The sequence below is a fragment of the Panthera pardus genome, unplaced genomic scaffold, assembly GCF_024362965.1.
Source record: "Panthera pardus isolate Hobbes unplaced genomic scaffold, ASM2436296v1 HiC_scaffold_27, whole genome shotgun sequence".
NCBI lineage: Eukaryota > Metazoa > Chordata > Mammalia > Carnivora > Felidae > Panthera > Panthera pardus.
The window spans coordinates 77,987,469-78,009,950 of NW_026526843.1; the positions used below are offsets into that span (position 1 = coordinate 77,987,469).

General features: G+C 38.6%; 1 protein-coding gene across 7 annotated transcripts in view; it reads left to right on the forward strand.

The window, feature by feature from the left end:
- The window catches only part of PFKFB1 (6-phosphofructo-2-kinase/fructose-2,6-biphosphatase 1), a 113,272-nt gene that overhangs the window by 53,226 nt on the left and 37,564 nt on the right, over nucleotides 1-22,482 (forward strand). For 3 of the 7 annotated variants that reach the window (XM_019436667.2, XM_019436668.2, XM_019436665.2), the window contains 5 exons: nucleotides 14,267-14,392; nucleotides 18,826-18,919; nucleotides 19,750-19,816; nucleotides 20,705-20,779; nucleotides 21,290-21,346. In XM_019436667.2, coding sequence (XP_019292212.1) covers nucleotides 14,267-14,392; nucleotides 18,826-18,919; nucleotides 19,750-19,816; nucleotides 20,705-20,779; nucleotides 21,290-21,346 — 419 coding nt within the window. Of the gene's footprint in view, nucleotides 1-13,358; nucleotides 13,609-14,266; nucleotides 14,393-18,825; nucleotides 18,920-19,749; nucleotides 19,817-20,704; nucleotides 20,780-21,289; nucleotides 21,347-22,482 lie in introns of those variants that run through there. The other 4 variants (XM_019436663.2, XM_019436664.2, XM_053891573.1 and 1 more) reach the window with 2 other exon arrangements.

Genomic DNA, 22,482 nt, shown 5'->3' on the forward strand with positions numbered 1-22,482 from the left:
ACTCAAGATCTTACACATGAACGTGAAGAAATCAGATAGTAATCATTAACTTGTGTGTGTAAGAAGCAAAGGGTTTGGGGGGAAAGTGGAGCTTGTGATCAAAGCACAATAGTATATTGGCACCAGAAAGTAAGTTCCTGCAGGTGATATAACAAGTTACTCGTGATCCCATTACAATATCTTGCTAGCTAACCTTGGGTGCTTTCGCCTCATGGTGGCGGCTTTCTGCCCTAAGCTTTTTTCTAACCCATTTGTGTAAGTAGAACCTATTTCCCCACATAACCACTTCTGCATACCAGGAATAAATCCCACTTGATCATGGCAAATGCTTTTTTAATGCATTGTTGGATTCAGTTTGTTAGTATTTAGTTGAGGATTGTTGCATCTATGTTAATCAGAGATATGGGTCTTTAGTACTCTTTTTTTGTGATGTCTTTATATGGTTTTGGTATCAGGGTAATTCTAACCTCATAGAATGAATTTGGAAGTTTTCTTTCCTCTTCTGTTTGCAATAGTTTGAGAAGAATAGGTATTAACTCTTCTTCAATGTTTGGTAAAATTCACCTGTGAAGATGTCTGGTACTGGATTTTTGTGGGGAGGTTTTTGATTCCTGATTCAATCTCTTTGGTGGTAATAAGTCTATGAAAATTTTCTATTTTTTTTCTGTTTCGGCTTTAGTAGGTTATATGTTTCTTGGAATTTATCAATTTTTTCTAGATTGTCCCATTTGTTGGCATATAATTTTACATAAGATTCTTTTATGATTGTATTTCTGTTGTGTTGGTTATTTAGCACTTACATTTGTAATTTTATTCATCTGAGTCCTTTCTCTTTGTTTCTTGATAAGTCTAGCAACAGGTTTATCAATGTTATTGATTTTTTTTAGGGAACCAGCTCCTATTTTTAATGATCTGTTCTATTGTTTATTTAGTTTCTGTACCATTTATTTTTGCTCTAATCTTTATTATTTCCTTCCTTCTGCTATTTTAAGGTTTGTTTATCTTTTTCTTTTTTTAAAGATATTTTCATTTTTCAAAAGTTTTTAGGGGTGCCTGGGTGGCTCAGTCAGTTCAGCGTCTGACTTTAGCTCAGGTTATTATCTCACAGTTCATGGGTTCAAACCCCCACGTTGGGCTCTGTGCTGACAGCTCAGAGCCTGGAGCTGCTTCAGATTCTGTGTCTCTCTCCCTCTTTCTCTTCCCCTCTCCCACTAGCACTCTGTCTCTCTCTCTTTCAGAAATAAACATTAAAATTTTTTAAAAAATTAAATTAAATTAAAAAAATTTAAACTTTTATTTATTAAATAATCTCTGCCCCTAACATGGGGCTCGCACTCATGTCCCCAATATAGTCACATGCTCTACCGACTGAGTCAGCCAGGTTCCCCTTGTTTGTTTTTCTTTTTCTAGTTACTTTAGGTGTGAGGTTGGGCTGTTTATTTCAGATTTCTCTTTCTTTTTGAGGTAGACCTGTATTGCTATAAACTTCACACTTTGAACAGCTTTACCTTCATCGAAAATGTTTTGGACCATTTGTTTTCATTTTCAATTGTTTCCACGTGCTTTTTGGTTTCTGTTTTGATTTCTTATTTTACCCATTAGTTGTTTAGTAGCATGTTATCAAATGTCCATGTATTTATGATCTTTCCCAATTTGTGTGTGTGTGTGTGTGTGTGTGTGTGGTTTATTTCTAACTTCATAAAGTTGTGGTCAGAAAAGATTCATGGTATGACTTTGATTTTTTTTTTTTTAATTTGTAGAGACTGATTTTGTGGTCTAATATGTGATCTATTCTGGATGTTTCATGTGTACTTGAAAAAAATGTGTATTCTTCTGTTTAAGGATGGAATGTTCTGAATATATTGGTTAAGTCCATTTTGTCCAGTGTGCCATTCAAAGTCATAGTTTTCTTGTTGATTTTCTGTTTAGATAATCTGTCCGTTGATGTAAGTGGGATGTTACAATCCCCTACTACTATTGTATCACTACCAGTTAGTTCCTTTATACTTGTTATCTGTTTTATTTATTTGGGTTCCCTCATATTGGGTGCATAAATATTTACAATTGTTATATCTTCTTGTTGGATTGTCCCCATTATGATTATATAGACAGAGTCTGTTTTTGTCTCTTCTGACAGTCTTTGTTTTAAAATCTACTTTGTCTGACATTATTATTGTTCCTCTGGATTTCTTTTAATATCCATTTGCATGATAAATATTTTTTTCCATATTCCCAGTTTTAATCTGCAGGTGTCTTTTAGTCTAAAAATGAATCTCCTGTAGGCAGCATATAGGTGAGTCTTGCTTTTTAATCAATTCTATCACCCTGTGTCTTGATTGGAATGTTTAGTCCATTTATATTCAAACTAATTATTGATATATATGTATCTATTGGCATTTTATTACTTGTTTTGTGGTTGTTTCTGAAGTTCTCTTACTATTCTTTCTCTCTTTTATGATATGCTGTTTTTTCTTAGTGGTACATTTATATTCCTTTCTCTTTATACTTTGCATACCTATTAGTGGTTTTTGATTCATTGTTACAATTATCTTGTACAAAAAAAGAGGTTAGAGTGGGAGAGAGCCAAACCATAAGAGACTCTTAAAAATTGAGAACTGAGGGTTGATGGGGGGTGGGAGGAAGGGGAGGGTAGGTGATGGACATTGATGAGGGCATCTTTTGGGATGAGCACTGGGTGTTGTATGGAAACCAATTTGACAATAAATTTCATATATTAAGAAAAAACAATTATCTTGTACATAACATCTTCTGTATATCGCAATCTGTATTAATTTGATGGTCATTTAAATTTGAACTGATTCTTTATTCCACTCCTTCCCACGTTTTAGGTATATGGTGTCATATTTGACAACCTTTTATTTTGTGGGTTCCTTGACTGATTTTTTTAACAGAAACATTAATTATCACTGCTTTTGTGCTTCCTATCTTCATATTCTCATTTATAGTTCTTCCTGTCCACTCAAAGAGTCCCCTTTAATATTTCTTGCTGGCTGGTTTAGTGATCAGTAACTCCTTTAGTTTTTGTTTGTCTGAGAAACTTTTTATCTCTCCTTCCAATGTTGGTAGCCTTGCTGGGTAGAGTATCTTGGCTGCAGTTTTTTTCCCACTCAGCAGTTTAAATACAACATGGCCTTATACAGTTCCTTCATTTGGGATAGATTTCTCTGTCCTCTCATTTTTTCTAAGTCTTTATGCATGTTTCAATGTCTTAGGAAAGTCAGCTACTTCTCCTGTTCTTGAGGGTAATGGTCTTATGAAGAATGGTCTTATGATGTAGTGCTCTGTAGTGTAGTATAGTACCCCATGGCTTAGTGCTTCAGGGGGTGTCTCTAATGTATGCTGCAAGTGCTCTGCCATTGTGTCCTGGGTGCTCTACCCTCAGGCCAGTCATCTGCAGAGGCTCTTTTTGTCTGTTGTGGGCAATATGTGATCCTTACCTGAATGTGACAAGTTTTAACTAGATGTGCTCTGGTCTCCTTGTGAAATAAGACCTTTCACCACTGCTACTAAAACCAAGGTCCTGAAAAACTCCTGGTTTGATAGATGCAGTATGGACAGGGCTTTAAGCTGGTCTTCTAGGGGAAGGAGCCCACTGCAGTGGGACTGAAGCAAGCATGACTGAGAAGGGTGGTTCCACCACAGCATGGGGGGGGGGTGGGTTGGGGCTTGGTGTAAGCAAGTTTTGTGTCAAGTATAGTCTAATTGGTTCCTGCAAGTGACCTTGTGTTTAAACTGAAAAGCTGGGGAGGAAAATGGTGCCTGCCCTTTGTTACCAGAGGGGTCTTTCCCTGAATGCTGACACACTACAAGATATGCAGATATCCTCCCCCACTGTGTACCCCAGGTACTCTTCATATTGCTGTTTCCATGTTGTATGTCCACACGTTACCTGCCCTGCTTTCTCTCCAAGAACAGCCCCAATGCCCTCTGTGCTTTCCCAGAGCCAAAGCCTCCTGACCTTTAAATCTCTAGACTTTAAACCCAGGTGGTTGCAAGAACTCACAAAATTCATCCTGTCTTGCTCTCCAAGCCAATTTCTATGGTGGCTTGTATTCCCCATGGGCTTCTCAGTGTGCTAGTCTGTCTCTTACCCTTTTCTACCACTTCAGCTCCTTCCCCACCATGGTAGCCATGATCCGTTTCTCTACCAAACTATGTCTCCACACCTCCTACCTTCTTTGGTGTGACCTCTTCTCTACCTTTAGTTGTGGAGTTTGTTCTGCCAGTCTTTAGGTTTATTGTTGGGTCATTTAGGATGATTTGATAGTTATCTAGTAGCATTCACAAAGAAATGCAAGCCTAGAGTCTTCGTATTCCACCACCATCTTCCCAGACCTCTTTGCTTCTTTTTTAATATTTTGTTTTGGCTTTTTCTCATCTGATTTGAGAATTTTTATGATTCCATTTTATTTATTTATTTATTTATTTATCTCTCTTCTTTTAACTTTTTAGTGGTTCCCCTAGGGTTTACAATGTGTATTTTAAAGTAATTTGGGTTCACCTTCAAATAACACTATATTGTTTTACATGTAGAACAAGCACCTTATAACAGAATATTCCCAGAATCTTCTTCACTTTCTTTGTGTCATTGTTGTACTTATTTAATTTTCATATATGTTATAAACACCCAATACATTATTACTAGTATTGCTTTAAGCAGTTATCTTTTGGGGTCAGTCAAGCATCCAACTTTGGCTCAGGTCATGACCTCATGGTTTGTGGGTTTGAGTCCCACATTGGGCTCTGTGCTGACAGCTAAGAGGCTGGAACCTGCTTCAGATTCTGTCTCCCTCCCTCTCTGCCCTTCCCCCATTCATGCTCTGCGTCTCTCTCTCTCTCTCAAAAATAAATAAGCATTAACAATTTTTAAAACAATTATCTTTTAGAACAATTAAGAATATGTAAAATAAAAGGTATATATTGCTTTCACTTATTCCTTTTCCAATGCTCTTCTTTAATTATGTAAATCCAGTTTCTTGACCTATATCATATCCTTTCTTTCTAAATATTGTTCTTTAATATTTCTTATAAGTCAGTTCTGCCTGTGATGAATTTTCTGTTTTTGTATGTCTGAAATACAAGCATTTACTTTGCCTTTATTTTTGAAGGACATTTTTGCTGAATTTAGAATTCTGGGTTGGCAGGGTTTGTGGTGTTGTCACTGTTGTTTGCTTTCAATAATTTAAAATTTTTATTCCACTGTCTTTTTGTTTATGTGGCATCTGACAAGAAGTCTAGCATAATTCTTCTCCTTGTTCTTCTGTAGGTAAGGTGTTTCTGCCACTCCTTTTTCCTGGCCTCCTTCAATATTTTATTTTTGTCTGATTTTCTACAATTTGAATTTGATACATCTGGGTGTTGTGTGGTTCTTTTTAAAATTTATTTACTCTGCTTGGTGTTCTCTGAGATACTTGGATCTGTGGTTTGGTATCAATAACTCAATTTTAGAAATTTTTTACAATTTTTTCTTCAAATATTTCTTCTTTCCCATTATCTCCCTCTTCTCCTTTTGTCATTCTAATTATATATTGCATATATTTAATATATACATATATATTACACTATTTGATACTTTCCCAAAATTTTTGGATGTTTTATTCTTTTTTCTTTTTTTTTTTTTTACTAATTTTTCTCTCTGCATTTTAATGTGTTTAATTTCTAGTAATATATCCTCAAGTTCATTGATTCCTCAGCTATGTTAAGTTCACTTATGAACACATTGAAGATATTCTTCAGATCTATTACTGTAGTTTTTTTTCTCTTGATTTTCCTTTGATTCCTTCTTATACTTTTCATCCATATACTGAAATTATCTGATCTTTCATGTTGTCTACCTTTTCCAATAAAGTTTTTTCTAAATTTATCAATCATAGCTATTTTAAATTCCCTGCCTGATAATTCCAATATGTGTATTATACCTGAATCTGGTCCTGATGATTTATTTTTCTCTTCAGACTATTTCTTTCTTGCCTTGATTCTTCCCTTTCTGCTTCTCTCTGGAGACAATTTGTCTTTGTATGAAGGTGAATCTTCTATTTGTGTGAAGATGTAATCTATTATTCTACTTTTTTTTTTTACCCTGGTAGTAGGGAATAAGTGACTAATGACATTTCATGTTAGTCTGATTAAGCCTCAGTCTTAGGCATGCTTATCCTCAGTCTTGGAGGTGTGACCTTCCCATGTGTTCCTGCCTCTTCTCTAACTACAGTGGTAGGCCCAGCACATCACCCTTCTTCCTTCACATTAAGGTTTATTTGCTTTAGGGGAGATGGAGTAGATTGGTCTGGGCAGAGTTTCAGTAGTGTTGGCTACTCCCTCTGTCAGCTGCAGTTAATTTCCACTACCACTCTCAAGTTACAGTTGCATTGTCTTTCTCTGTGAAGACTAAAGCTTTTGTTTCATAGGATATAAAAGGAGAATGGTCTGGGCACAATTTCAGCAATAGCTGCTATTCTGTTTTACTCCCCAAACCAGAACTATAGGACATCTCAGGATTGTTCTGTCTTCCCTGTCAGCACCTGGTGGAATTCGTAGAGGAAGTCTGCAAGAGGATGCAAAACCACCTAGGTCTTCAGCCCCCAGGGGCTTCACATTCTCATACCAGCCCACAACCACGTTAGCAATTTATTAAAAAGTTTTAGCTGAGTCTACTTATGAGTGTATGTTGAGCAGTAGGATCTATGAAAAATAAGCAAATACCTGGACTTTGTTGCTCCCTGCAGATGTTTAACTGTTTATACAGATTAAGGGTTAGCTGTTTGCAACACTTTTTAAAAAAATATAATTTATTGTAAAATTGGCTTCCATACAACACCCAGTGCTCATCCCAAGTGCCCTCCTCCCTGCCCATCACCCACTTTCTCCTCTCCCTCACACCCATCTACCCTTAGTTTGTTCTCAGTCCTTAATAGTCTCTTAGAGTTTGCCTTCCTCTACCTCTGTAACTATTTTTCACCCTTCCCCTCCCACATGGTCTTCTGTTAAGTTTTTCCAGATTCACATATGAGTGAAAAAATATGGTATCCGTCTTTCTCTGCCTGGCTTATTTCACTTAGCATAATACCCTCCAGGTCCACCCACGTTGCCACAAATGGCCAGATTTCATTCTTTCTCATTGCCAAATAGTATTCCATTGTATATATAATCCACACCTTCTTTATCCATTCGTCAGTTGATGTTCATTTAGACTCTTTCCATAATTTGGCTATTGTTGAAAGTGCTGCTATAAACATTGGGGTACAAGTGCCCCTATGCATCAGCACTCCTGTATCCTTTGGGTACATTCCTATCAGTGTTATTGCTGGGTCATAAGGTAGTTCTACTTTTAATTTTTTTGAGGAACCTCCACACTGTTTTCCAGAGTAGCTGCACCAGTTTGCATTGCCAACAGAAGTGCAAGAGGGTTCCCATTTCTCCACATCCTTGCCAGCACCTATAGTCTCCTGATTTGTTCATTTTAGCCACTCTGACTGGCATGAGATGATATCTCATTGTAGTTTTGATGTGTATTTCTTTTTTTTTAATTTTTTTTATTTTTTTTAATTTTTTTAAATTTTTTTTTATTTTTTAATATATGAAATTTATTGTCAAATTGGTTTCCATACAACACCCAGTGCTCAACCCAAAAGGTGCCCTCCTCAATACCCATCACCCACCCTCCCCTCCCTCCCACCCCCCATCAACCCTCAGTTTGTTCTCAGTTTTTAACAGTCTCTTATGCTTTGGCTCTCTCCCACTCTAACCTCTTTTTTTTTTCCTTCCCCTCCCCCATGGGTTTCTGTTAAGTTTCTCAGGATCCACATAAGAGTGAAACCATATGGTATCTGTCTTTCTCTGTATGGCTTATTTCACTTAGCATCACACTCTCCAGTTCCATCCACGTTGCTACAAAAGATGTGTATTTCTTTGAGAAGGAGTGACGTTAAGCATCTTTTCATGTGTCTGTTGGCCATCTGGATGTCTTCTTTGGAAAAGTGTCTATTCATGTCTTCTGCCCATTTCTTCACTGGATCATTTGTTTTTCAGGTGTGGAGTTTGGTGAGTTTTTTATAGATTTTAGATACTAGCCCTTTATCTAATGTGTCACTTGCAAATATCTTTTCCCACTCCTTCAGTTGCCTTTTTTATTTATTTATTTATTTATTTATTTATTTATTTATTTATTATTAATATGAAATTTATTGTCAAATTGGTTTCCATACAATACCCAGTGCTCATCCCAAAAGGTGCCTTCCTTAATACCCATCACCCACCCTCCCTTCAGTTGCCTTTTAGTTTTGTTGATTGTTTCCTTTGCAGTGCAGAAACTTTTTATCCTGATGAGGTCCCAATATTTCAGTTTTGCTTTTAATTCCCTTGCCTTTGGGGTTGTGTTGAGTAAGAAATTGCTGCGGCTGAGGTCAGAGAGGTTTTTTTCCTGCTTTCTCCTCTAGGGTTTTGATGCTTTCCTGTCTCACATTCAGGTCCTTCATCCATTTTGAGTTTATTTTTGTGTATGGTGTAAGAAAGTGGTCTGGTTTCATTCTTCTGCATGTTTCTGTCCAGTTCTCCCAGCACCATTTGGTAAAGAGACTGTCTTTTTTCCATTGGATACTCTCTCCTGCTTTGTCAAATGGCATGCATGTTGGCCTTGCATTTGTGGGTCCAATTCTGGGGTCCCTATTCTATTCCATTGGTCTATGTGTCTGTTTTCTGCCAATACCATACTGTCTTCATCATTACAGCTTTGTAGTAGAGGCTAAAGGCTGGGATTGTGATGCCTCCCGCTTTGGTCTTCTTCTTCAATATTACGTTGGGGATTTAGGGTCTTTTTTGGTTCCATAAAAATTTTAGGATTGTTCATTCTAGCTTTCAGAAGAATGCTGGTGAAATTTTGATTGGGATTGCATTGAATGTGTAGATTGCTTTGGGCAGTATTGACATTTTAACATTTATGCTTCCAATCCATGAGCATGGAATATTTTTCCATTTCTTTGTATCTTCTTCAATTTCCTTAATAAGCTTTCTATAGTTTTCAGCATACATAGATCTTTCACATTTTGGTTAGGTTTATTCCTAGATATTTTAAGGTTCTTGGTGCAATTTGTGAATGGGATAAGTTTCTTTATTACTCTTTCTGTTGCTCATATTGAGGTATAAAAATGCAACCAATTTCTGTACACTGATTTTGTACCCTGAGACTTTCTTGAATTCATGTATCAGTTCTAGCAGACTTTTGGTGGAGTCTTTCGGGTTTTCCATGTAGGGTATCATGTCGTCTGTAAAAAATGAATGTTTGACTTTATCTTTACCTATTTTTATGCCTTTTATTTCATTTTGTTGTCTGATTGCTGATGCTAGGACTTCCAACACTATGTTAAACAACAGTGGTGATAGTGGACATCTCTGTCGTTTAGCTGATCTCAGGGGGAAAGCTCTCAGTTTTTTCCCATTGAGGATGATATTAGCTGTGGGCTTTCATACATGGCTTCTATGATGTTTAAGTGTGTTCTTTCTATCCCGACTTTCTTGGGGGTTTTCATCAACAAAGGATGCTGTATTTTGTCAAATTCTTTTTGTGCATATTGACAGAACCGTATGGTTCTTATCTTTTCTTTTATTAATGCGATGTATCACATTGATTGATGTGCAAATATTGAACCAGCCCTGCAGCCCAGGAATGAATCCCACTTGACCATGGTGAATAAACCTTTTTATATGCTGTTGAAATCGATCCACTAGTATCTTGTTGAGAATTTTTGCATCCATATTCATCAGGGATATTGGAATGTAGTTCCTTTTTTTTTTTTCTGGGTCTCTGTTTGGTTTGGGAATCAAAGTAATGCTGGCTTCATAGTATGAGACCAGAAGTTTTCCTTCCCTTTCTATTTTTTGGAACAGCTTGAGAAAGATAGGTATTAACTCTGCTTTAAATGTCTGGTAGAATTCCCAAGGGAAGCCATCTGGTCCAGGACTCTTACTTGTTGGGAGATTTTTGATAACTGATTCAATTTCTTTGCTAGTTATGTGTCAGCTCAAATTTTTGATTTTTTCCCATTTGAATTCGATAATGTGTGGGACTTTAGGCATTTTTCCATTTTTTCCAAGTTGTCCAGTTTGTTGGCGTATAACTTTTCATAGTAATCCCTGATAGTTGCTTGTATTTCTGAGGGATTGGTTGTAATAATTCCATTTTCATTCGTGATTTTATCTATTTGTGTCCTCCCTCTCTTTCTTTTTGAGAAGACTGGTTAGAGGTTTATCAATTTTGTTTATTTTTTTTCAATAAGCCAACTCTTGGTTTCATTGATATGTTCTACTGGGTTTTTTGGTATTCTATATTGTTTACTTCTGTTCTGATCTTTATTATTTCTCTTCTTCTGTGGGGTTTGGTGTGTCTTTGCTTTTCTGCTTGTATTTTCTTTAGGTGTGTTATTAGATTTTGTATTTGGGATTGTTATTCTTTCTTGAGATAGGCCTGGATTGCAACGTATTTTCCTCTTAGGACTGCCTTTGCTGTCCTAACGGGTTTGGATTGTTGTATTTTCATTTCATTTGTTTCCATAAAACTTTTAATTTCTTCTCTAATTGCCTGGTTGATCCATTTATTCTTTAGTAGGATTTTATTCAATCTGCCTGCTTTTGCAGGTTTTCCAGACTTTTTCCTGTGGTTGATTTCAAGTTTCATAGCATTGTGGTCTGAAAGTGTGCATGGTATAATTTCAATTCTTGTATACTTATTAAGGGATGTTTTGTGACCCAGTATGTGATCTATCTCGGAGAATGTTTATTGTGCACTGGAGAAGAAAGTGTATTCTGCTGCTTTGGGATGTAGAGTTCTAAATATATCTGTCAATTCCATCTTATCCAATGTATCATTCAGGACCATTGTTTCTTTACTGATTCTGTGTCTAGATGATCTTTCCATTGCTATACGTGTGGTATTAAATTCCCCTGTAATTACCACATTCTTATTAATAAAGCTTCTTATGTTTGTGATTGTTTTATATATTTTGGGGTTCACATATTTGGTGCATAGACATTTATAATTGTTAGCTCTTCCTGATGGATAGACCCTGTAATTATTCTATAATGCCCTTCTTTATCTCTTGTTACAGCCTTTAATTTAAAGTCTAGTTTGTCTGATACAAGTATGGCTACTCCAGCTTTCTTTTGATTCCCAGTAGCATGATAGATGGTACCCCCTCACTTTCAATCTGAAGATGTCCTCATGTATAAAATGGGTCTCTTGTAGACAGCAAAAAGATGAGTCTTGTTTTGTCCATTCTTATATCATGTCTTTTGATTGGAGCATTTAGTCCATTTATACTCAGTGTTATTATTGAAAGATAGGTATTTAGAGTCATTGTGTTGTCTGTAGGGCTCATGCTTGAATTCATGTCTCTGGTCCTTTGTGGCCCTTGGAACATTTCACTCTCAGAGTACTCCTTAAGATCTCTTGTAGGGCTGGTTTAGTGGTGATGAATTCCTTCAGTTTTTGTTTGTTTGTGAAAACCTTTATCTCTTCTTCTATTCTGAATGACAGGCCTTCTGGATAAAGGATTCTTGACTGCATATTTTTCCTGTTCATCACATTGAAGATTTCATGCCATTCTTTTCTGGCCTGCCAAGTTTGGGTAGATAGGTCTGCTACTACCCTTATGCTTCTACCTTTGTATGTTAAAACCTGTTTATCCCTAGCTTCTTTGAGAATTCTCTCTTTATCCTTGTATTTTGCCAGTTTCACTATGATATGTTGTGTAGAAGATCGATTCAAGTTATATCTGAAAGGAGTTCTCTGTGCCTCTTGGATTTCAATGTCTGTTTCCTTCCCTAGATTGGGGAAACTCTCAGCTATGATTTGTTCATGCATACCTTCAGCCCTTTTGTCTCTCCTGGAATTACTATGATATAGACATTGTTCCATTTGATTGCATCACTTAGTTGTCTAATTCTCCTCTCTTGATCCTTGGTTTTTTCTAATCTCTCTTTTTCTCAGCTTCCTCTTTTCCCATAATTTTAGCTTCTAATTCACCTATTCTCCCCTCTGCCTCTTCCGTCTGTGCTGTGGCTGCCTCCGTTTATTTTGCACCTCATTTATAGCATTTTTTAATTCATCATGACTATTTTTTAGTTCCTTGATATCTTCAATAATAGATTATCTGCTGTTTTCTATGCCCTTTTCAAGCCCATCAATTAATCTTATGACTGTTATTCTAAATTTTTGTTCACCTATATTGTTTACATCTTTTTTAATCAATTCTTTAACTGTCACTTCTTCCTGGAATTTCTTTTGAGGGGAATTCTTCCATTTCATCATTTTGGCTATTTTTTTTGTCCCTTATGAATTTTAAAAGCTTGTTTTAGCTCTTCACCTGCGAGCACTACTATATTAAAGGGGTGTCATACACTGTCCAGGGCCTAGCCCTTCAGGAGGTGTTTTTTGGAGAGTGTTACTTGCTTTCTATTGTTGTGACTTTGGTTATTTTATTTCTCTGCTTGTAGTGATATTTTAGACACTCCACAAAGTGTGCTTTGATTTGTTCCTTAAAGTAGCCCTGGAAAGGAAAACAAACAAACTAAGAGGAAACAGAGACTTGCAAACACACAGACAAATAAAACAAACAAATGGACACACACACACACACACAAATAAACAAAAACAGTCCAAAAGCAAAAAAGAAGGAAAGAAAGAAAGAAAGAAAGAAAGAAAGAAAGAAAGAAAAAGAAGAAACAGCAACTCCAAGTAAAGAACAGGGTGGAGGCAGTGCTGATGGAAGAGCACATATAAAAAGAGAAATGACGGAGGCAGTGGGGACAAAGAGAAAATAAACATTGACTGGGCAGAAAGACTAAACGGCTTAATCCAGAAGGAGAGAAAGGAAAATAAAGAAGGAGGCAGCAAAAAAAAAAAAAAATGAAGGTAAAGTTACTGACATAGAAACTATATGGCTTGATTATCCTCAAGAGAGGGAGAGGAAAGTACTGAAGGAGATGTAGAACATGTATCAGGGAAATGGATTAAATACATCTGCTTAAACCAACAATCAGAGTTATAAGCCTAGATTAAGGAAGATATAGGAAGGGAGAATATATCTAAATAACAAGAATTTTCCTGGAATTAATCTAGGCTATGCATCATCACTGGTCTGGATGATGGAGCTCTCTGGTTGCACAGCATCTATCTGGTTCCAGCAGAAACGCAGTTACCAGACACAGAGGGGCATAGTTTGGTGTAGGCTGGTCCCATCTCCACTATGGGCCCTAGGACTGATCCCTCAGGCCCTGCCTTGGTGGTTGATGGGGGGGATGGCGACACCCCAGTCTTTTCTCCATGACCCACTGGACTTCTTTCGAGTTGTCCTCACTGTGCTATGGGAGCAGATGGGGCAATCCTTCCCACTCCACCAACTCCCCTGCCCGGGAACCTGGCTAGGATTCACAGATCTGTTCTGTGTGCTCTGGTACTGGGGAAGAGCCTCTCTGTATGGTTTGATATGTGGTCCTGGCTGGCTTTCTTTGTGCCACTGCACTTCAGGGAGGACCGCCATTTCCTGCTGCGGACTGCACCGCTGACCTTGCCGCCAAGCCTGGGGGTGGCGGACGCAGGTAGGCTTTGTTCTGTCCCACCACACTCCAGAGAGGGAGCCGCTTTCTCCTACTGCAGACTGCACCCCTGATCTACCACACAACCCAGGGCTTGCTCCCCTCATCCCCAAGTGCACGAACAGGGAGCCTGCCCCAGGCCGAAGAAAGTTCCACAGTTAGTGACAGGATCCCTCTCAGTCTCAGTCCGAGATTTTTCTCTTATCCTACACTTCCCCACCTGTTCTTTCTCTTCCCTTTGTCTCTCCCTTTCTCTTCCCTTTGATCCCTCCCCTCCATGCTTACTTGGCCCATTTTATCTCCCCCAGTTCGCAATCACCCACCTATCTTTTCTCAAGTTGTCTCATTTTCTTCCTGGTAGATTCAACCTCTTTTCCTCCCAGACTCCTGGGGTTCAAAGTTTTGGCTTCAGCACTTCTTTGTTTGAGAGATGTGGGAAATATGGATCCCCCTTCTTCTCCACCATTTTGGCCTATCAGATTCCTGTTTGCAGCAGTTTTTGATGAATTCATAAGTCAGTTAGAAAATTTTCAGGTATTTGTCATTGTTGTTGCTGTTATAATGGTAGGAAAGATAATTTTCCAATTCTGTGTCTCTGAGCTGATACCAGTAGATCATGGGAGCCTGGGGATAAGCTTTTAAGGCTCTGCTTATCTTCCAGCATCAGTACCCCAGTTTACCAATTCCCCCACAATGGTGATCATGGTTGGCTTACCAGCTCGAGGAAAGACCTACATCTCCATGAAGCTCACGCGATATCTCAACTGGATAGGAACACCAACTAAAGGTATGTCTGTGACACCCTTTGTTCTACAGCTCCCTACAGGCTACTGACTGAAGAAAGTAAGGTAGCATGTCAGAAAAGACATTACTTCAGTACTAGGAATGCCTCAAAACATTACCAGTCTTAGGATGACTGCTGCTGCTACTACTACTACTACCACCACTAGCATTACACTTTTATAAGTTTTATAATTTCATGAGCACATGCTCTGTGCCTAAACTGTATTCTAGGTACTAGGCACAGGAAAACTAGTAAGATTAAATGTCTATTCTCAGGGAACTCTAGTTTTGCAAGACTTTAAAACAACTGTTGCACACTATGAGTCTGGAGTTCTCTTGTCCAGCAAGAGAATGGACATGCAATCCGAGAGAGGCTAATGTTCAGGAGGAGACAAGAGCCCCAAACAGGGGTTTCATCTCTGTATTTATTGAGCTCAAAAATATTACCCACATGGTGAACGTGAAGAAAACAAGATCTTACAAACATGGTGAACGTGAAGAAATAATCAGATAGTAATCATTAACTTGTGTAAGAAGCAAAGGGTGGGGGTGAGCAAGTGGAGTTTGTGATCAAAATACAATAGTATATTGGTGTCAGATGGAAAGTAATTTCCTGCAGTTATATAAGAAGTTACTCCTGATCCCATTTCAATATCTTGCTAGGTAACCTCAGGCACTTTTGCCCCATGGTGGTGGATTTCTGCCCTAAGCTTTTTTTCTAACCCATTTATGTAAGTAGAACCTATTTCCCCACAAACATCCCTATTATTAATAAACTACTTTTTATTACCATTACTGTTATTACAACAACAACATTACTATTTTGATTAGCATTACCATTTATTCAAAATCTTAAGATATTTTCTTCAAGCCTTAGGGATTTCAGAGTCAAGCACACTAAAGCCACAGCCCACAGGTCTCTACAGAGTCTCAACTAAAGCTGGGCACCTTAGCTCACCTTGTGCTCTGGAGTCCAGAAGGCGTCCACTCTCTCTCCAAGCCTCTCCTTAGGTCTGAGCCTGTCAGCTTCTCCTCCCCAGCTGGAAGTGGTCCTGTCTTTTTCCACCTCCAGAGGGGTCTCCTTCTCTGCCTGTCAACCTCCTCCCTCACTCCTTACTTTCAACTTTCCATTCTCCTCAGTGTGGTCTCTTTTCTGCGTACTACCTCTTATTTGGTAATTGCTCTCTCCTATTTTCCATTTGATTTCTCTATCTCCCACCCTGTATCTTCATTCTTATTTGATTCCTTTTTGCCCCCGAAGACTGTGCTTCTCTGAGCTCCCATACGAACCCTTCCTACAGCCCCCTCTATGCCAACACTAATCACAGAGTGTATTGTTGTAGTGTGTGCCTGGGTCTCTCTCCCCAGAAGCTGTTCTGGGGTCAGGGTACTAGGTCATATTCATTTATCTCCCAAGTATGACCAGATTAAAACATTTAGAGGCTCTAAACACTACGAGATAGGGTGCCTCCGCATCATATGCAATTCAGAATAAAAACAGTAAAGGTAAGAAAGTCTACCAACATTTTTTTAATTTATCCCTGATGACTATATTGAAGCTTTTAAAGAATATCAACTTACCTGAAATTTTTTTCTGGGACCATGTCCCTCCTTTTCTGGTACACTAAGCAAGTACTTAGACTCTTGTGAAATGGAGCACCGCTCCCCAGTGCGGCCAAGAGTTCTTGGGAATTTATTTATTCATTCAATCATTAATTATTCATTGAGCATACAGCTGTGGCAAAGCCTTTGCTGGATGTTGGGCAAACAAATAAAAATAAGAGGATGTCTGTCTTCAAAGTACTAACATCTATTCTTAAGTTCTAAACTGCCCATCAAAGAGAAACTAGTATTATCATCATTTCTTTTTTTTAATATGAAATTTATTGTCAAATTGGTTTCTATACAACACCCAGTGATCATCCCAACAGGTGCCCTCCTCAATGCCCATCACCCACTTTCCCCTCCCTCCTACCCCCCCATCAACCCTTAGTTTATTCTCAGTTTTCAAGAGACTCCTATGGTTTGCCTCCTTCCCTCTATGTAACTTTTTTCCCCCTTCTCCTCCCCCATGGTCTTCTGTTAAATTTCTCAGGATCCACATAATAGTGAAAACATGGTATCTGCCTTTCTCTGTATGACTTATTTCAGTTAGCATAATACTCTCCAGTTCCATCCACGTTGCTACAAAAGGCCATATTTCATTCCTTCTCATTGTCAAGTAGTATTCCATTGTATATATAAATCACACCTTCTTTATCCATTCATCACTTCTCTAAAGAAGACATCCAGATGGCCAACAGGCACATGAAAAGATGCTCAACATCACTCATCATCAGGGAAATACAAATCAAAACCACACTGAGATATCACCTCATGCCAGTCAGAGTGGCTAAAATGAACAAATCAGGAGACTATAGATGCTGGAGAGGATGTGGAGAAATGGGTACCCTCTTGCACTGTTGGTGGGAATGCAAATTTGTGCAGCACTCTGGAAAACAATGTGGAGGTTCCTCAAAAAATATCATCATTTCACAGTTGATGAAATTAATGCCCAAGAAGTTAAGTGCCTTGTCTAGAGGCACATGGCCAATGAGTGACAGAACCAGGAAATGAACCCACATCCGGTTGATTCCAAAGCCTGATACTCACTGTGCAGGTCTGATACTTGGTTCTACTGATGGGAAGAGAAAAGAATCCCACATTGGTCTTATACTTTCTTTTTCTCCATCCTCTTCCTCTCCTTTCTCTTATCCATCCCAGCACCTTATTTATCTCCCTCCTTCCCTCTCTCTCTTCAATTCTCTTCCTTTCTTTCTGTTGCTTTTCCTTTCCCTTTATGCAATTTCTCTAATTCACTGGTGAAGGGTTTTCCAATGTCTATTTTTTATGTGCCAAAACCCATGGTAGGCATTAAAAGATGCAAAAATGAATGAGATTCATGCCCTACCCTTGAAGAGTTTTCTATTTGTCTGGGATGCATACGAATACCTCAATACCTCGTGTCACATAAAGAATCTTACAGCAGGGTACTAAGGTGTTCACAGAGAAATCATCAACTGGAAGGCAGTGAAAGCTTCCAGATAGGGTATATTTAAGCTTGGTCCTGTGGGAGGAGTAGAATATTGGCAGAAGTGGAGAGAAAGAACGGTTCTGGTGGAGAACTGGAGGCTCCAAGGAACCTCTGTTGGATGTTAGGGGTACATGAGATGGTGGTGGATGGATCTCTGCTCTAATGCACATGTTTTTCATCTGCTCCAGTCCAGTCCATTCTCACAGAAGCCCTCAGAGTCATGTTTCAAAGCACAAAGCTTATCATACTTACAGCCTCAAAGAGTCTTCTTGGCCTGCAAGTTTCAGACCAAGCCTTTTAGCTTATTGTTCAAGGCACTCCACAATCCTCCCCTACCAGTCTCTCAGTCTTCAGTCATAGAGAATGACTTAACATACCCCAAACATGTTCTGCCTTATGCCAATGTCATACTTTTGCTTATGGTGTTCCTCTACGTGGAATGTCTGTTACCCGCTTCCACTCTCCATGGCTGCCTATAAAAGGCCTTCCTTCCTAAAAGGGCTGGTTCAAATGCTGCTTTCTACAAGAAACAATCTCAGATTTACCCAAGTTTAATTAATCTGTCCATCCCCCTTATTATTTTCCATGGGTCTGTCAGAGAATTTAACAAACTGGATGGGAACTCTACATTTACTGGTTTACTGTCTGTCTTACCTGCTGGATTGTGACCTCCTTGGGGCCCCATCATGCATATTTGGTCTATCTTGGAGACTTCTGAACTCATGTCCTGCTTTATAGAGTGTGCATCAGAAAGTATTTATTTAATGGGGGAATGAAATATTGCATTAGCCTTTTATACTCTTTCTCTTCCTTTCCTTACCTTCTCTCAGGTTTTTCACTATTACTGATGACAAAGTATGGCTTAGAGAGGGCAAAAAATTCGGATTCTCTGTCATTATACAGGAAAATGTAATAACATTAGACTAGGATTCAGGAGGCCCAGTCTAGTTCTGCTACCTGGTGACTCACTATTTTATCCTTTATGATTGATTTTACTCACTGGATTTGTTTCCTTACCTTTCCAATAGAGTAAGGCATTGAAAGGGTTGGGGTTTCTAATAAAATAGAATAATGGAAAGTGACTAGTTTTGGAGCCAAACAGACCTGGTTTTGAATCCAAGCTCTCCACTTACTAACTGTGAAAGTTACTTCCTATCTCTGAATTTCAGTTTCTTCATTTGTAAAATGGGATCATAATTCTTATGTGTGAGGAATAAGTAATCTGGTAGCCATAATTTGAACCTTTATAAACATATTCCCTATATCTAAATCATATCTTCTATTTTTGAAATCCATACTAGAAAGGACATATTTTATTCCACTAGATTCTTTCCAACCTCTTCACCAGGTTTCCCTGCTTTCAGTGTTTAATTTAGGCCAGTACCGACGAGAGGCAGTGAGCTACAAGAACTATGAATTCTTCCTTCCAGACAACATGGAGGCCCTACTTATCAGGAAGTAAGTGACTAACATTTTAGAGATCAGTACTGCCAATGGCTGAAGGAGGGCTTTTTTCAGATGATGGGGACATGGGGGAGAGCAATTTAGGTTAGTAAGGAGGTCTTCTAGACTCTCAAAGGGTGGTTGGGAAAGCCCTTCCATTAGCCTACCCAAAGTCTGTCTCTGGTCGTAACCATCCCCTACTTAAGAACTTAGGAACAAATAATCCCCTACTCCTTACAAGAGAGAGTGGAAAATTCTAAGCCTAACATTTAAAAGTCTCAATAGCTTGGTCCATTCCAGTCTTTCCAACCCTATCTATTCAACCTCAAGGTCTCTCTCCTCTACAAGACACTGAGCACTTCCAGTACTCATACATTGATCCATGTCCTTATAATATAACCCATCAAAGAGTAATCACTAGATAGATTCTTGCCAAAGACATAAATACATTGCCACCATCATACCTGTGCTTGTACCCATTCCAGGAATGCCTTCTACTTCACAGACCATATACCCGAACTCTTCTTGGGTTTAAGGACCAGTTCTACTTGAGGTCTGTCAGTTCAAGGGATAGATCTTTTAATATTATGACATCTGTCATTAGTCTACTTTTCCTGGGTATTCCACTTTATCCCTGCCCCTAAGATGTGCACACAGAGCCACTCAACTGTGTGGCCTGTCTGTGCTCTTCATAGTGCCTAGAACATAGGATACCCTGTGTAGATGTTTCATAGATGAATAATGTGGAACATCTTACAGATGGTGTAAAAGATAATGGAGAAAAATACAGAGGAACTCATCTTGGGGATAGTGATTGTCTCTGTTTCTTTTTCCATCTTTTTCAGGCAGTGTGCCCTGGCAGCCCTGAAGGATGTCCATAACTATCTCAGCCGTGAGGAAGGTCATGTTGCGGTAAAGAAATTTGCATTTTTCCTAAAGTTTCTGCTGGTATGAATGACAGCTAATATGTATTGAACATTTACTATGTTACACACATTATTCTAAGTAATTTGCAAATATTAATTTAATTCTGCCTTCTTCCAAGAGGCAGGCATTGTTGTTATACTCCATGGTATAGCACAGAAGAATGACACAGAGATTAAATAATTTTCCAAGGTGGCATAGCGTGTTTGCAGCAAAGCCAAAACTAGAATTCAGGTTGTATAGCTCTAAAATCTATACCTTTAACCACTATGCTTTACCACTCTACCTCCAAGAATTCAGTAAGACTACACTAGAGTTTAAGAGTACCATACAAATATTTCTTAGTTCTAGAGATTTACCTAAATATCTATTCAATTTAATCCCATAGACCCTGGGCATAAGATTTGTGAAATCTAAAAGGGGAATAAATCCTCAAATGGTCCCATCTAAAGTGCTGAGGGTAAAGAGTTTCCTGTTCTTGAAGAGCTCCAAAGTGTTGGGGAAGGAAGAAGCTTCAACTAGGAGTTGAAAAAATCTATTCTAGCTTTGCTCTGTCAGCAACTCTTGGTGGCCTTGATCAAGGCAAATATTTCATCTAAGCCTCAGCTATTTTACCTATAAAATGACCTTAATAAAAATTTACAATTCTCCTCTTATTTATACCTAAAGTCTGCTACATTTCTGGACAGACAACAAAGGCTCAATGAATGCTTGAGAAATCGGCATAAGTCAACTCCAAATCATTCCTATCCTTCAAAACTCAGTTCAAGTTCTATCTCACCCTGGAAGTCCTCCACTTAGCACAAGGATAGTCAAGGAGTAGGTGTTCTTTCAGCACTATATTCAGAGTAAATCAATCTCATCATTTGCCTCTAGGTTTTTGATGCCACCAACACTACTAGAGAACGACGGTCACTAATTCTGCAGTTTGCGAAAGAACATGGTTACAAGGTATAGTTACATTCCCACTCTTATCTAAGGCCTACTTATCTAGTACAAACTCAAAAGAAAGGCAAACCAGAGAACTCCAAGATGCCAAATCAGCTACAAATCAGGCTCAACATTTTAATTTGGTTATATGGTTTTTCATATCACAGAAGCAAAGAAACAGAATAAGAAAGAAGAGGTGTTACATTAGGCAATGGAAGATAATTGCTGACAGGCTGCTGACACTGTGGGGGGTGGAAATGAAGAAGGAGGGAAGACAGCCACTTATAGTGGATATATAAGAATATATAAGAACTAAAAACCAGTAAAAACATAAAAATTAATCTAGGGCTATTCAGTTTAGAGTCAATATGCCTCATAAAACTCAGAATCATGGAAAGCACCACCGAATGAAATTATGTTGTCAGAGATGCCTCTAGATATGACTCAGAGCCACCAAGAAGAAGTCAAGCTACGTTTGGCCATACCAAACATAATTCTCTGCCAGAAATCTCTCTTCTTTTTCTCTTATAGGTCTTTTTCATTGAGTCCATCTGTAATGACCCTGGCATCATTGCAGAAAACATCAGGGTAAGGAACACCTGTTACCTTTCCTCCTTACTTTTCCTCTGGCTTGGATAATGTATAAAAATACCTCTATTAGGTTAAAGGTGGTATTCTTCTCTGAGGTTCTCTATTCTACTTCCTATAGGAAGTATTCCCTGGCCATCCTTGCCTACAATGATCCTAAGAAATTTAAAGAAGCCAATGTGGGGTGCCTGGGTGGCTCAGTTGGTTAAGCGTCCAACTCTTTATTTCAGCTCAGGTCATGATCTCATGGTTTGTGAGTTTGAACCCTACATGGGTCCCTGTGCTGGCAGTGTAGAGCCTGCTTGGGATTCTCTCTCTTTCTCTCTCTCTCTCTCTCTCCCTCTCTCTCTCTCTCCCTCTCTCTCTCTCTCTTCCTCTCTGTCTTTCTCTCTCTCAAAATAAATGAATAAACTTTTAAAAAGAAGCCAATGTAATATAAAGTCCTTAACATGCACTAGGCACCAAGCTTGACTCTTACTGATTTGTGACAAAAAACCTACATGTTAGGAATCATTTCATTGTTGGAGAGAGAAAAATAGAGGTTCCAAGATAGGCGACATGTCAAGGATTCATACAACTAGAAAGAGGTAGAACTGGGACTGGAGCTCAGGCTTGTATCAGGAATATATCTGCTTTTATTTTTTTAAATATAATACACTGTCAAATTGGTTTCTATACAACACCTAGTGCTGATCATAACAAGTGCCCACCTCCATGCCCATGACCCACTTTCTCCTCTCCCCCACCCCCCGTCAACCCTTAGTTTGTTCTCACTCCTTAAGAGTCTCTTATGGTTTGCCTCCCTCCCTCTCTGTAACTTTTTCTTTCCCCTTCCCCTCCCCCGTGGTCTTCTGTTAAGGCACCAAAATTGGCAAAGACGAAGTCAAACTTTCACTTTTCGCAGACAACATGGAAAACCCAACAGACACCAACAAAAGACTGCTAGAACTGATACCTGAATTCAGCAAAGTCACAGGGTACAAAATTAATGTACAGAAATCGGTTGCATTTTTATACACCAATAATGAAGCAACATAAAGAGAAATAAAGAAACTGATCCCATTCACAATTGCATTAAGAACTGCCTTTAGATTCTAGGCCCATAGCCTAGAACTGGATTGCCCACCACATTTTGT